General features: G+C 30.4%; 1 protein-coding gene across 1 annotated transcript; it reads right to left on the bottom strand.

Moving 5' to 3' along the window:
• Positions 1-13,508: 13,508 nt before the first annotated feature.
• On the bottom strand, positions 13,509-15,112 carry LOC140980266 (uncharacterized). The gene has a single exon (XM_073445997.1). It carries the CDS (start codon positions 15,008-15,010, stop codon positions 13,631-13,633), a length of 1,380 nt encoding a protein of 459 aa, XP_073302098.1. The 5' UTR covers positions 15,011-15,112; the 3' UTR covers positions 13,509-13,630.
• Positions 15,113-16,099: the final 987 nt, after the last annotated feature.

The raw sequence follows: 16,099 nt of genomic DNA, 5'->3' as shown, positions 1-16,099 counted from the left end.
AGCCCACTCGAATTAAAGGAAAATTCCCTCGATTAATTTTTTTTTCCTAAAAGAGTTGCGATAGATTATGTTTTCTAGTGATATTGATCCTTGTAGATGGATATGTATAAATTGGTTTATTGGATTATTTTGAATTATGAAATACATATGGATTATATTTCTTCATTTGTTGCTTTTTGTTAAGATTTTGAGATTTAAGTCTTACTCTACCTTAAAAGAAAACTCATGCGAATGAATTATCCGAGTCTATATGTACAAATAATATGAGAAAAAAAATGTTCAAGTTCATATATACAATTCTCAAAGAGTTCATCAAGTCGATATGACACACATAAAACACTCTTTCATGCCCAAAATTGATGAACTGGAATTACAAAACATTAGTGGGTGGTTCATAGAACAATTCAACACATACGGTTTGTCTGAGTTCTGATACAATTTTAATATTGAGACTTGGGTCTAACTCCCCTCAAAAGTTAGCTCAATAAAAAATAATTATTTAAATTCATATATACAACTTCCAATGATTTAATCTAACTGGTGTGAAACATTGGCACTTTTATTTGATTTTCCTTTTGGTACCTAAATTTTTATGTAAAATCCTTCCGACTTATCTCAATTCTCTTACTTTCCTAGAGTACGTTCGTTATGCTAACTATATCTTTAAAAAAAAAATCGAGCTCAAAAGCATATAAAATGAGCCAAGTCCATGAAAATTCTGACAAGACCGAACCCACGGATCATTCTCTAGGAGTTCAAACCCATTAGCGTGACTGAGAAATACGAGCCCAGTGATTGTTATGGAACATGAAGACATCCCCGATAAATATGAGATTTGATCGAATCTCATCGAGATAAGACGAGAGTATTAATCATCATTAAGAGTGCTAACCGCCAGGGCTAGAGAGTCTGTCTATCATAGTAATAATCAAACTCCAATAAAGTAACTAAAACTTATGCCGGAAACATGTCTGGCACCACCTAACCCTCTTTTTGTCTGCGCAGACCTTTCAGAACAGATCCGATCTCAAAAGCTTTGAAGACTTAAAGACTAGTTCAGCAGGCCGAACCCGAGGTAAAGTTTTTGTATCATCACTATAATATCAAATTTTATCTTTAATCATATCAATGTCACATCAATGTCTCATCAGTCTCACATAAAAAAAAATAACTAAAATTATAACAAGATAAAAATAACAAATTAATATTGAAATTTGATAATATAGAAAATCAAAATTGCAAAGAAGTAAATATATATAATAAAAAAATTCAACAAAAAATTCAAGTATACATTGTGTCAACATATAAATAGTAAAAAAATTAATTTTCTATAATGCCCGTAACATAAACCATTACGCAGATGTTGTGGAAGTTGAAGGAAGGAGACGTCCTTTTTCAAGAAAGAAAAGTAATCAGCCAAATGCTTTGCAAGTGCATAAAGCCAGCAAATAAAAAATTCCAAAAAAACGTGAAATGAATTGAACCAAAATTTAAAGTTTTTCGATTAGACGAATATTTTGAAATGTAAAATTCACGTAACTAATTATATCTTGCCATATAAACAAGGACTAAGTCTCATGTCATAATTATCACATATTTATATTCGTTAGATACGTTGATCTAATATATATTTATATAAAAAAATAATTATTTTCGAATGATGTCAGATTATAGATGTATATTGTAAAATTAACTCGTTAAAATGGTCACATATTAATGTTTGTAATAAATATGTATATTTACACTTGTGGTGTAAGAATTAGAGATAAAAGGCATAATTGTACGAAATATTATTCTCTCAATTATGTTATTTCATTATTCGAGAATTCCAAGTCTTTTCAGACCCAAAATTCGTGGTTGCGAATTGGTCACTCAAAGCAATTGCATATTTCCTTTATTCCCACGAGGAATAATGACGTAAGCAGAATAAAATTTGTATTTAATTTATTTATTTGACAAATATATTTTGCTCCAACAGCCTATTTAAATTATTTCATTAATATTTACGAATTGTAATTTCTTTCCTCCCGAGTTTTCTGCTACATAACAATGCAAGTGGCGAAGAGAAAGCGGGAGGATGACGACGGAGAAGCTGACCGGCCCAAAGGGAGGGCGCGGCATGAAGATGGCAGCGTCGACGTGGAAGTGCCGGCGGACGAGGAGGTGGAAGAGTTCTTCGTCATGGTGAGGAGAATGCAGGTGGCCCTGGAGTACTTCAAGAAGCGCACCGGTCGTCAGATAACGGCAGCGTCGTGGATTCCGTTACTGGAAACGGAAGATTTTGGTAGAGAGGAGGGGGGAAATGCCAAGGCGGATTTGGGTTTGGATCTTAATTCTGACCCGGTTAATGAAATTGAAGCCAATAATGTTCCGAATTCGGGTTAGTTCGTACGTGGAGCTTTGGGATTTGGATTTCTATTTTCGATTAATTGGGATTTATTTAGATGTACAATTTATGAACCACATCTGGCCAGGGGGTGACGCGTGTCACCAAATTAAATTATTGGTTACGTTGTGGAATATTTATTATATTTGACAATTGATATTTGTCCTCCAATTAATATTATCTAAATTCCAAAATCTATAAATTTATTCTCAAATAACAACACTTAGTTTTTTGAACTTTTATAATGAGATTTGAGCTGGTCTCATTTTGAAATGATTAAACTTAATTAGATCTCGATTTCTTAATAACTCATTTATCATGTTCAACGAGCATAACTCGAGCTCGACTCGTTAAGCGAATTTGTTTTTTAGATCATCAGATATACAATGAGTTGGATTCGAGCTGGTTTAAAATATAATTGAGCTTGATCATACAATATAATGAATTGTTTTGGTTTGTTTTTAACACTTTAAGTATTTTATTGGATAATTTTAATTACTAAAATAATTATTTATATTATAATTTTTCATATATTCTAAATTGAATTGTTATTTCATTCACAAATAAAAATAAATGTATTATCCTATTAATAAAGTTTATCAAATAGACAAGTTTCATTGAGATAATTTCATTTAACTAAAAGTACTCTAAAATATCATTCATCATATATACTTCTAATTTCTTTAAAATATTATAAATTGAATTGCTATTTCGTTTCGGTAGAAAATTTATTGAACGAATCATCATTCATTATACATAAAAATAAATAAAAATTATTATGTTATTATACAATTTGTTTCTTATTTTAGTTCTATTCTTGTTCATTTCAATCATCACATAATAAAGTTCATCTTGTTAAACAAGAGTAAAATCATAATTCTAAATTTTAATCATATTAAGTTTGGTCTCATTAATTTAAAATATTTATTGATTTCAAATGACTTATAATTTAGCATATAAATTTTTTAATTAACTGTCATATCATATCATCTTAGAATTTAGATTATAGGGTTTTATCAATACAAATTCATTATATTCTATTTAAAATATTATTTTCCAAAATATCTTAGTAGTAGTAAATTTATCGCGCTTTCAAGTAATTTACTGTCAATCATACTAAAATTTGGTTTTACAATTTATTTGATTGATGATAAACTTAATTTAATTACTCTAAACCTGTTATGTTATATTATATCGAATAAATTCTTACCCCCGGTCGGAATGGTTAGTATGAATTCTCTTGATTATATGTAATTATTTAATTAATTTTTATGGATATTTCAATGTATCGATGTCATTAGAAGATTTTGATAATATTTTATTTATTTATTATGCTAGTTTTTAAAAGAATGTTTCGGTATAATATATACAAGTTTATTCAAATTTGCAATTGGCTTAGTAATACAAGTTCATATTATTTTAATGTGTTCAATCTTTTAAAATGAATTAGATGATATGTTTTTGCTTAGTTTTATTTATTGATCATGCTAGTTTTTTTTTAAATAATATTCAAGTATGATAATTTGTAAATTTACTTAATGTTCATATGGCTTAGTTGTGTACAGTTTGGAAGAAAAAAGAATAAGTTGATGAATTTCTGTGTAGAAGAGCCAAGCTTGAACCAAATAAACGAGCCAACTCTAGCTAGAGCTCGTGATCCATATAAACGAAAATGTCTGCGAACAGTAAATGAACCAAGCTCGAGCTCAGTTCGATAAGATTAACGAATGATCTCTATTGAGAGGAACTCCGAATATCTAATGTAGGGGTGTCAATCCGGTCGGGTGGGTCAGGTTTCGGGTCAACCCGCGAATTTTTTTTCGACCCGAACCCGAAGCAACCCGAAAACCCCCAACCCGTCTAACCCGAATCAACCCGTCTAACACGCCTAACCCAAAATTTATTTATTTTTTTAAAAAAATTTAATGAAAAAAATTCGAAAAAATAAAAAATTATAATAATATTTTAATTTAAACACATAATAAAAAAATTTCCGATTTAAATTTGAAATTTTAATTATAGAAAATTAAAAGTATATTTACTAAATCAAATAAACTATTGTTAAAAAAATAAAAAATATACAAAATAAATATTAAATGATGAAAATTTAACATATAAATATGCAATAAATTTTGTTCAAACATACAATATATAAAAATATAGGTAATATTTTCAAAAATAAAAAATTTCGGGTCAACCCGCGACCCAACTCGACCCAACCCAAAACACATCTAACCCAGCTCTAACCCGAACCCAACTCGAACCTGATTTTTTTCGTGTTGGGTCGTGTCGGGTTGACGGGTCGTGTCGGGTTGACGAGTCGTGTTGCATTTTGACACCCCTAATCTAATGAACAGTTTGATTCATTTACATCTATAACGAAGGGGGTATATGATGGCCTAATGCAACAAGTTTTGTAACACACGATGTAAACTAGACCCATTTACCAAATATTTCAATTCATATCATTTAGATGTGGTAAATGCTTGTAGAAAATTATATGATATATTTTACTGCTACTATATAATAAGGAAAAATAATTAATAACGAAAATTCCCGAAGAGACTAAATTTAATGGTTAATTAATTTGATTGTGTTAGTTTTCTCTCTATATTTTTCATGATCGTGCTACTTTTTGCATTCACATTTGCGTCAATTTTTAAGAGGTCATTTAGTTGAAAAAGTCAATAAACTAAACGATTTTTTTTGTTAAAATGTTTTTCTTAAAACATATTGTTTTCAAAAAAATTATTTAAGTACCTCTTTAGCAGCAAAAATTTCTAGTTTTTAGGCTATTATTTTTGAAATTATTTAAGTACCTCTTTAGCAGCAAAAATTTCTAGTTTTTAGGCTATTATTTCTATTTAAAAATTTAAAAATACTTTTTAATGTTTTATGCAAACATTAAAACTACTTTTATTTTTTTAATAAAAACATTTTTAAAAACAAAAATTATTTAAATTATTTTTAAAATTATAACTTCCGTGTCCAAACTCGTTTTGATCATCTCTGATATTAAAACTCCCCAGTCCGCAATCAATTGAACATACTATTCGTGATTGCCTAAATTGACAGTTCAACCAATCCATGATTTTACCAAGACAAGACGAAAGAAACAATTAAACTTTCATAAAAGCCATGATTAGTTGATAGGTTAAAATCCCACCAAACATTATTAGTTACCTTTTTGCGAAATATTTATTATTGAAACTCTTTTTTTTACATATTATTAACAATATACAGTATGAAATTGTTTTGATTGCATTCTTATTTTTCGGGACTTAATGTAGACACGCCATGTATGTATTTAGGTACAAAAACTCATGTGAAACAGTCTCACGAGACGATTTTGTGACACAGATATTCTATTTGGGTCACTCATGAAAAAAATATTAATTTTTATGTCAAAAGTATTATTTTTTATTGTAAATATGAGCATGGTAAACCCGTCTCATGAATAAAGCATCTCACGAGAAATCAACTTGTGTATTCGTATGTTCCAATTGATTATATATTAAACTTATCGATAAAATCTACATTTATACCTCCAGTTTTTCATAAGAGTAGGTCTCTTGTGAGACGGTCTCACGAATATTTATCTGTGAGACGGGTCAACCCTACCGATATTCACAATAAAAAGTAATACTCTTAGCATTAAAAGTAATAATTTTTCATGGATAACTCAAATAAGAAATCTGTCTCACAAAATACGACCCTTGAGATCGTCCCACGTAAATTTTTGTCATTTCATAATATATTTGAATCAGTAATTTTCAAAATTCTATTTTTTTAATAATATGGGAACCCGTAGCCGCAATCACTACCTTCTGTTTATGGGCCTTCATTTGGTGACTTTTGTTGCCATTACTTAATAAATAATAAGATATAGAAGGTAATTAGTAATATTTTTAAGATATTGTTTAGATATAAATTTTGTGAATTAGTTTGAGATCGTGCAACTATTCGATGAATACCAAGGTATTGTAAATTAATCACGTTTTATATGGTTGAATTGAACGAGAAATTAATTATTTACTTGAAAATTTTGAAGAAATCATTGTTTCAAATGTTCAGAATTTTGAGATTTTTTAAATGAGCACACAATGAGATGTTGTAATTTGAATTAATTAAATTTTATCTTTATAGTCTTGACGTCAATTATTTGATTAAAATTTTGAAATTGTCCGTAGTCAATAACAATCTGATTTTAATTCCTAGTCTCCTAGTAGCAAGTAGTACCAATAAAATATTAATTATAGCATCTAAAAAAAGAAAATATTTTGTCTCGCTAATCTATGATGTGAGATGGATTAATCATATCTATGACTATCATAAATAATAATAATAATATTATCGTATAAAAAAAATCCATATGTTGGGTCGGTCATATATCTTCGTCACAAAATTGACTAATGAAACTATCTCATATTAGTTTTTGTGCTAAAAGATATATAAACAATAGCATACTCTCGTGCTTCTTTAAACAATATTGATTTCGAGAAACATTGTTTCTAGACAAAAAATTTTGAAGAATTCCAATTAATCGTTCAATTTAAAATATTTTTCCTCTCTTATCCCTTTTCTTTTCTGTTTTTTTTTTTAATTTTATATTGCAAAAATACTATCATTTATAACAATTGAATAATAAAAAGTGTATTTAAAAATATGCACTTTAATATTTATGAGCCAGTAATTGAGTATGATGATGTCATAATGGTAACGCAAGGTGTTTTAATTCTACAGCTTTTAGGCTTCTACGGCTACGGCAAACCTGTTCCATCAAGATTTTCTCCCTCGCAGTGAATCACGCATCTTACGTCATCATTACTTACGTCATCTTATGATGTCACTGACACTTGGTCTGACATTAGACTACCCGTTTTTCCAGCACCGCGCATTCTTTAAATCCACGAAATAAAGTGCGTTTGCATAATCGATCCTTAATCAATATCACAGAACCATAACAGTAATTTTTCGATCAATTTTTTTTCGTGTGTTTTTTTTTCCATGGAAGTTGAGAAGAGAAAGCGGGCGGATGAGGACGGAGAAGTTATGGAGAAGAAAGGTAAAACAATGCCAGAGGATGTAGGCGTCGACAAGGTGGCGGAGCCGGCGGATGAGGAAGTGGAGGAGTTCTTCGCAATATTGAGGAGAATACAGGTGGCCGTCAAGTATTTTAAGGAGCGTGCCAGCCGCGAGTGGGCGGCGACGCCTTGGAATCCGTCCTTCGTGCAGGAGGACTTCGCCGGAGTTGAGAAAGAACACATGGAAAACAAGAATGCGGGTTTGGATCTTAATTCCGACCCTGTTATTGAGCATAATGGTGACACCTAGTTGATGCATGTATGAGCTTAATCAGGATCAAAATACTTATTCATTTATGTGGTAATTTTGTTCAAATTTGAATTTGAATTTTGATCACGATTATTTATCTTTAATGATATGAGATATAATATTACCGAATATATATTGTTTTTTAAACAAAAAACCCATAATTCAATCCGTGCGTAACATTAATTATTTAAGTAGAAAATGATCATTTTTTCTAATTCAAGTTTGTTCAAATATATTCACATCCGTACATAAATCTNAAAAAAAAAAAAAAAAAAAAAAAAAAAAAAAAAACCTGGTAATTAAAAGTTTTGCTGTAGAGTGATTAATCTCTTTACTGTGAAATATTTCGAAATTAAACCATCTGACGTTTCGAATTATGGTTTTGGGGTTCAGTATTGAATTCTAACGCCTAAACGAACAGAAATAAATATATGAAGAACATTTGATTTCAACATTACCATTCATCTCATATATGCTAAAGTAGATGTTGAGATTACAAATTTGAGGAATCAAATATATAGAGAGATTTTTGGCAAAAGAAAGAAGAATTAATGAAGGGGAAAATAAGATTTTTCCGAAATTTTATTTTTAAGTTTTTTAACGTACGTAACAAGCCCTTGTCAAAAAATTTATTTACAAATTAAATTAATTTATACGGTCAGGACGAACATAACATCATTCGTCTGACCGACCTTGTTTAGAGAATGTTAATAAATTCCAGAATTCATTTTGTCGTAAGGGACTGCTAACTACGATCGAGGATTTCTGTAAGAACTACAAAGTTAGCAGTCCCTTACGACAAAATGAATGCAGGTGGATGTTGTGAAACTATGATAGTAGTACAGTAGCACAAGAAGAAGGTTTAGAAGGCTCCTGCGTAAGACTTGAAATAGTTTGTAGAACCTCACTGCAACAAAAATGACTTTCGCATCATCAATAGCGTGCATTAAAAGCACGCTGCGAATAGCACTTTTAACGGCGTGCTTCAACATGTGCGCTGTTAATATTGTTTCACTTGACAGAAATAACGGCGTGCAGTAAAAACACGTTGCGGAAAGTAATATCCGCAGCGTGCATTTATGTGTGTTATAAATATTATATACTTTCCGCAGCATGCTTTTAATGCGCGCCGTTAATAACATATATATTAACGGCGCACATTAAAAGCACGCTGCGGAAAGTCATATGATATACTATCCGCAGCGTGCAATAATGTGCGCTGTTAATACTCTATGCATTCATGGCGTGCAATTGGGTGAATTTTTAAATTAGCGACGGTTTAGTTAAATTAGCGACGGTTTACTAAACCGTCGGTAATGTAACGTTGCGATGGTTGTAATAACCGTCGCTAAATTTAAAGACGGTATAAAATAACCCGTCGCCGATTTTAAATCGGCGACGGTTTAATAAATAACTGTCGCTTTTAGCGACGGTTTTTATTGAGTTGTCGCTAATAGTTGTAAATCGGCGACGGTTATGTTTAAACCGTCGCTACTAGCGACGGTTTAATGCAAAACTGTCGCTAATTGTCGCAAATTGTCTATAAATATCCGATTTCTGTTCCACTTTCACATCACTTTACAACACTTAAACTTTTCTCTAATATGCATTTTTAATTTTGGTTTAAGTACATTTTTTTTAAAATTTTTGGTTAATTTTTTAAGTTTTAGTTAAGAGATGATAGTTTTAATGGAATTTTTTTTAAAATTTATTAAATTATAAAAGTAAATTTTTTTTTATTTTTACACAAAATTTAGCGACGGTTTTATGAACTGTCACTAAATGTAGCGACAGTTTTGTAATCGTCGCTAAATTTAAATACCGTCGTTCCATTAGCGACGGATTATTAACTGTTGCTAATTTAGCGACGGTTTGTTTTGAATTGAACCGTCGCAAAGTAGCGACGGTTATTTTAAAAACCGTCGCTAATATTTAGATTTTTTATAATATTAACGGCGTGCATTGTACGCTGCGGATAGTTGTATTAACAGCGTACATATGCACGCCGTTGATAGTAGTATTAACAGCGTGCGCATGTACGCTGCGGATAAACTTAAACTTTCAACAGCTTGCAATTTCGCAGCGTGCAATGTGCGCCGCGGAAAGAGTATTTGCGCGCTGCGAAAAGCCATTTTTGTTGTAGTGCCTGCCTATACCCAAATCAAAATTGAAGTTTCATTAAGGAAATATTTATTGAAATAGAACCCAAATCAAAATTGAAGTTTCATTAAGGAAATATTTATTGAAATAGAGTTGAATTTTAAATTTTTTGTCACATTGTATTATTCAAATTTATTAAACAATATGATTTTTTCGAAAAACTTTCTCATTTTTGATGTTACGTCCCTCCCTCTTTTAACATCTACTTTTCCATGATAAAAAGGAAAAAAAGTTATAAAAAAAAAATTTCAAAATGCCTAAATTGTTTCAAGTCAAATTATTTTTATTAAATTCAATTAGGTAGAAATTTTTATTTTCAATATTGATGTATTGATAATTATTTTAAAAAATTTATATCTATTTAAAAATTATATTATGGTAAATAAGTATTATACTGTTTATATTAAACAAAGAATTATCAATTAATACAAACATATCTCATTGGATACATTATATACCAAATGTCATATGTTTTAAAAAACATTCAATAAAATAATATTAATTTTCTCTATCTATATTATAATATTATAATTATATACTAATAAAATTATAACTCAATAAATAAATAATATATACAACTAAAAATATTTTAATATATTAATAAAAATATAATAATATAAATATCTATCACAGTAGCCAGCAGATACTGTTTTAGGCGATTGAAGCGAACTTAATCATCATTTTAGTATTATGAGATCTAGCGTTAATTCTTTGAAAATTAGAAAAAAGTGTTCAACATGAAGATTGTTGATCATGAAAAGATAAATTTCTTGCGAAAAAACAACCGCGAATGAGGCTAGCACACGTACACACCAACGACTAAAAAATCTCATTCATTGCCCAAATATGACTCTGATTGAAAGTTTATACCCTTGATATAGACATTTTCTGTAATTTTCGTGGTTTTATGAATTGTATTTTAAGTTAATCATAAATAAAAAAATTATTTTTATTTTATTTTATCAATATATATATATTAAAATATATCATAACCGTGGACATGATATATTAATTGAGTTGTAATTATAATTAAATATTTATAAATAATTAAAAAAATATTATATTTTGAGTATGAAAATTATCAATTGATATATATTTTTGTATTAGTTGATAACCCTATAATTTTAATAAAAATACTATGATATTTATTTAGTATAATATAATTTTTTAATTAATATAAATTAATTTTACACTTATACTCGATAAAATATTTTTTTAAATGTGTATTTAGTTGAATTTAATAATAATAATTGGACATTAAAAAAAAAAAGCGACTTTATTTACTAGTAAAATTGACTTTTTATGTGAATCATGTACCAATTGAGCCTATTACACTAGTTATTCATCAATTTGTCAATTTATCAAACTGTTTGTGTACTAATATATTTATAATCCTTTTTATTTATATATAACCTTCGTAATATTTTTTTTATTCGAAACATTCTCATATGCAAAATATATAATTTTTCCAGTATTGAATAATATGCACAAAAAATGAGAAGCTCATATAAACACATTGTTTCAATTGTGGTACGATATTATAAAAGTGTGTGTATGTATATAGTAAAATCTCTATAAATTAATGATGTTAGGGCCGTGATATTTTATTAATTTAGAAGGGTATTAATTAATTGATAAATTAGTATTTTAAAATTTTTTTATTCAACGAACATTGATTTAATTACATAAAAAATCATTTTATTTAATGTCCATATTATATTTTTTGAATTCATATAAAATATAAAGTATTTCGTACATATATATTTATAAACATGTAATTGATAATCATATTTTTAATCATCACAAAATATTCATTGTATTTACGAACAAATTAAAATTCACTATATAACGTGAATACAAGTGACTTGCATCTACGAGCTCAATAAGAAAAGTTAGAGAAGAAACACAACTAAATTTAAAGGGAAAAAAAACAATAGTGTTGGGGACTTTGGGCTGTAATAATTGTCATGTTAGAAGAATAATCGAACTGTGTCGTTTTAGTAAAACGACAAGCATTCTACCGACAAAAATAATCATATTTTAATAAATTGTCCTTATTATGCTTGTAATTTTAAAGAATTATTAATTTATAGTATTTATGGGATCATATATTTATATAACGGTCTTCCAAAAAATTATACTTTTTAATTTATCAGAAATAACATATTCGTCCAAGTTGACACGAGTCAAAGCATTATTTTTGAGATATTATTAATTTAAAGAGTCAAATTTTAATGAGTTAAATGAATTAAATTTCATGTGTATGGAGCCAACAAAAGATCAAGTCAATGCTTATGAAGTTTATGGGTCGAGCATCCTAGGTCATTCTTGAAAATTGTTATTCTAGTTTTAAACAAGGTATTCATTTAAATCGAGTATTTATTATTCAAAATTCATGTAAGACGAGTGTATCGGTAGGATCGAATACTTGTCACTTTATAAAAAACTATAGTCAATGGTAACGGTGCAACTCAAGTATTTTAAATTGTATAACAGCTCAACAATCATGTATCAATTGTTTTATTAGTAGAGACAATTATTGTACCCAACAATTTTTACTCAACAAGTGCACTGTTTGTAATAAATTAGAATCAAAGACATTGGTTTTGCTACTAATTATTAGAACGAGTGTCCACCTCTTATTATATGATAACGGTGCAATTCAAATCTTTTAAATCACACAACAGCTCAAGCACCACGTTTTGATTACTTTATCTAGCAATAACAATTATTACAAACTAAAATTATCTTAGTAAGATCAATAACAGACTAATTATTTGTGGTTTTAGAAATTTATCAAAATTAATGATATATAAAAGAAAGTAATTAAATGATACAATGTTATTATTATTTTTTTTAATATATTCAATCCTTGGCCTTTATGAAAGCGAGCATGAGAAGGCTTTAAATACGAGGGCTCAATGAATGCGGGTAGTTGCATCACATCTCACATATGACTACTCACCTTCATAACAAACCTCAATTAATATGAATTTTTGTTTGCCATTTCTAAAATTTAAAATATTGTATATAAATTTATAGGGATGCGTTGTCCAAAAAAATAATTAAAACAATTGAGATGATAGTTACTACAATGTACGAGACGAACGACGATAATATATCATCTAAATCTAGAGTAAAAATAATACAAAGATGTACGTATATGGTCGATTAATAGCTATTGACATAAACTGCCAAATGTGTTGAACCATATCAAGTCAGAAAGAGAAGATGATTCATAGTTTGGTGCAATTATCTCATAATGTTGTAAACTATTTATCGTTCAGCATCTGTTTTACACGTAGACAAGCAAACAAAATTGTCCACAATTTTGCTAGGGCATCTTGTTTCTATGTTCGTCTTTCGATCTGAAATACTCCTCTATATTTTATTTTTGATGTTTTGAATGAAGACGATAATTCTCTTGGACCTTAATAATATTTATGATTTCTTTTCAAAAAAAAGAAGATTTTGAAAATAGAACAAGTTATTCTATTAAAATTTGACCTCAAAAAATGAGATATCTCCGCTTATTTCCATCGACCATGATAGATCAATCCTTATTATAAACGGGAAATTGGGGATCAGTCCCCAGCCGTCGTTTTTTTTAGTGTTCAGTCCCTGGGTAATTTTTTAGTACCACATTTTCATTGGGGATTTTTCACCAACTTCCCCTATTATAAACAAGATTCTATAAAATTAAATTTTTTTAAAAACCTCGCACGATGTTCACGTACCCACGTAACCCACCTAGCCGTAGCAGTCGATATAAACTGTGGATTCCACAGGGGACGAACAAATATGCTTCATTAAAATGTAATTAACATCCACAATAGCGTTGCCGCGCTTCACCACACCGTAATTTGCATTGGAGATGGCGGAACTCAACTCCGGTATTGACTCAGTCGACACAATCAGCTTCACCTTCTGCAACACCAATGGATTCCCCACGAGTTGATTGAAGTGTGCCGACTCGGTCACCGAGTTTCTCCTTTTCTTCTGGATCGATGTCCTCACAATTTCCATCAACATTAAGTCGGAGAGTCTTCGGACTCCTCTGTCTCCGCCGATGATAATTGTCGGAATCGCCAATCTTTGGACTTTGTTTGGATTCCTCGACCTCCTCCCTTGCTTCTCGTTGCTTGATTGCGTGGTTACCAAAACTGATTCCATGGTGGTGCCTCGAATGTTGTCGAATGGGTCGTCGAGGAGTAGCACTTCTTTCATGTCCACTAATGTGACATGCTTGAAATTTCTTCTGACTCGACCGAGTATCATTGGGTAACAAGCCCATCTTCTCAAGCTCATGGGAATGTGATCCAAGAACCCGGATAACGAGTTCTCCGGGTCAAGCTCCTCCACATCGAAACCCACCACCGACCCGTAACTCAATCGCCGGGACTCAGTGCCGTCTTCCTCGCTGAGATTGCTGCGGGTCCTTCGTCCCCAGATGGGCTCCCCTGTATGCTTCGATTTATTGATATTTTTCACGAAATGGGTCAGTTTAAAACTCGGAAAGGAAGAGCTGTAGTTGTTTGATTGCATGGTGTTAATAGTATTGTACCGATCCACAAGTTCCATGAAGTAGTCGTTTTCTTCTTGAATCGCACGATCAAAAACGGCTGATTTTGATGGGAAAACGAACAGAAGATCCGATTTGGAGGTGGTACCAGACCTGTGCAGCACCCTGAGAAACAGTTTGAACTCATGCGACGAAAGGGACTCAACTGCATGCGCAACAATGAGGTCGTTCATAGCTCGCGTGCCTCTTCTGTACAAAGTGCCCATCCCCTGCAATGCGTGTGGAGACGAATTCCGACCTGAAGAAGAGATTCCATTCAGCTGCCTTCTGGGTTGGTGGTAGTTCCGTATGGCGGCGCTTGTGGTGGTGGAAGGGAGGATGGAGATGGTGAAAAGGAGGAGGATTGTGAACAGAAGCAGAGCGCAGATGGAGATTGCAGATTGGGCTTTGTAGAGTAGATTTGATGAACTGGTGCGTTTAAGGGACGAAGGGAGCGAAAAAGATGGAGAAAATAGATTGAAATTGACGGGTTTCTTCTTCGAAATGGAATGATTATCGTTGGTGGAATGAATTTGTTGATCGGGGAAGAGGATTAAGAAAATTCCCATTCCTCAGCTGTTCTTGAGCTTCATTCTTTTTTTGGAACATAAAAATGGTGAAATAACACTCTGAAACAAAATGATCCAATCTTATTTCATTTTGATAACTCATCGAATACAGGTTTAATAATATAGGGATTTAATTAATTTACTTTTTTTTTAAGGGTAAAGCTTACTTCTTGTAAAAAATAAAATAAAATCCATAATCGAAACTTTGAATATTTTAACAGAGTAGAAAAATTGCACATATAATATTAATTGTTTTTAACAATTATGTGAATGATTTAACCTATGAAAATAATTTTCATTTAAACATTTTTCGAAAAAAGGATAGACATGTCTATATATTTATTACCTTAATATTTCTTTGGGGATTGACGGAAAGTAATGTTTATTTAAGAGAAGAGAAGTTTATCTTTATTAATATTAAGAAAGTGGATTGCTTTCTTAAAAGAGAAAGCCAAGAGTTGAGATAAGGAGAATAAAGGGTTTTTAATTATTTGACTTTTGGAAGAAAAATTCAACTTGCGAACCTTTTTCTTTTTGAAATTCTTAAGGTTTGGCCAAAACGCAAATCAAATTTCTTTTCCTTTCCACTTAAAGAATGTTTAATTTATGTATTAGTTTTTATATATTAAAAAAATGTATGTATAAATTAATCTTCAATGTGAATATATGAAATGGAAAATGGGTTACTGTTAACCGACACTGGTGTTAGTTTTATGATAGTTTTGCTCGAAATGAGTGATTGGAACACAGCTAAGCTAAGCTAGCTCGTTCGACTTGACTGCAGCATGCAATGCAATAAGTTCGTCCGTTCGAAGGACTCAATAATTTTTTGTACCAAGAACAACATATAAAAGACGATGATCCATAGCTCATTCGATATCAAAGTTTAGGACATAACTTAAAATTTAACTACATCCTTACCCAACTGAAAAAAGAACAACATATAAAATTATGTTTTATAAATTATTACAAAAATCAAATTGCATTTTCAAAATGGGGATCTCGTACCCTATTGTTTGATTTCGCTGGACCAAATAAATATTTTGATTTTTTTTGTTTTTTTAAAAAAATATAAGCTCCCTGATCTAT

Source organism: Primulina huaijiensis, chromosome 7 (assembly GCF_012295235.1).
Source record: "Primulina huaijiensis isolate GDHJ02 chromosome 7, ASM1229523v2, whole genome shotgun sequence".
NCBI lineage: Eukaryota > Viridiplantae > Streptophyta > Magnoliopsida > Lamiales > Gesneriaceae > Primulina > Primulina huaijiensis.
Note: the sequence above shows the minus strand (reverse complement) of the source record. Positions and strands in the feature narration are given on the sequence as shown.

Coding starts and splice junctions, on each gene's coding strand:
- LOC140980266 (XM_073445997.1), bottom strand. CDS start 15,010: ATGGGAATTTTCTTAATCCTCTTCCCCGATCAACAAATTCATTCCACC.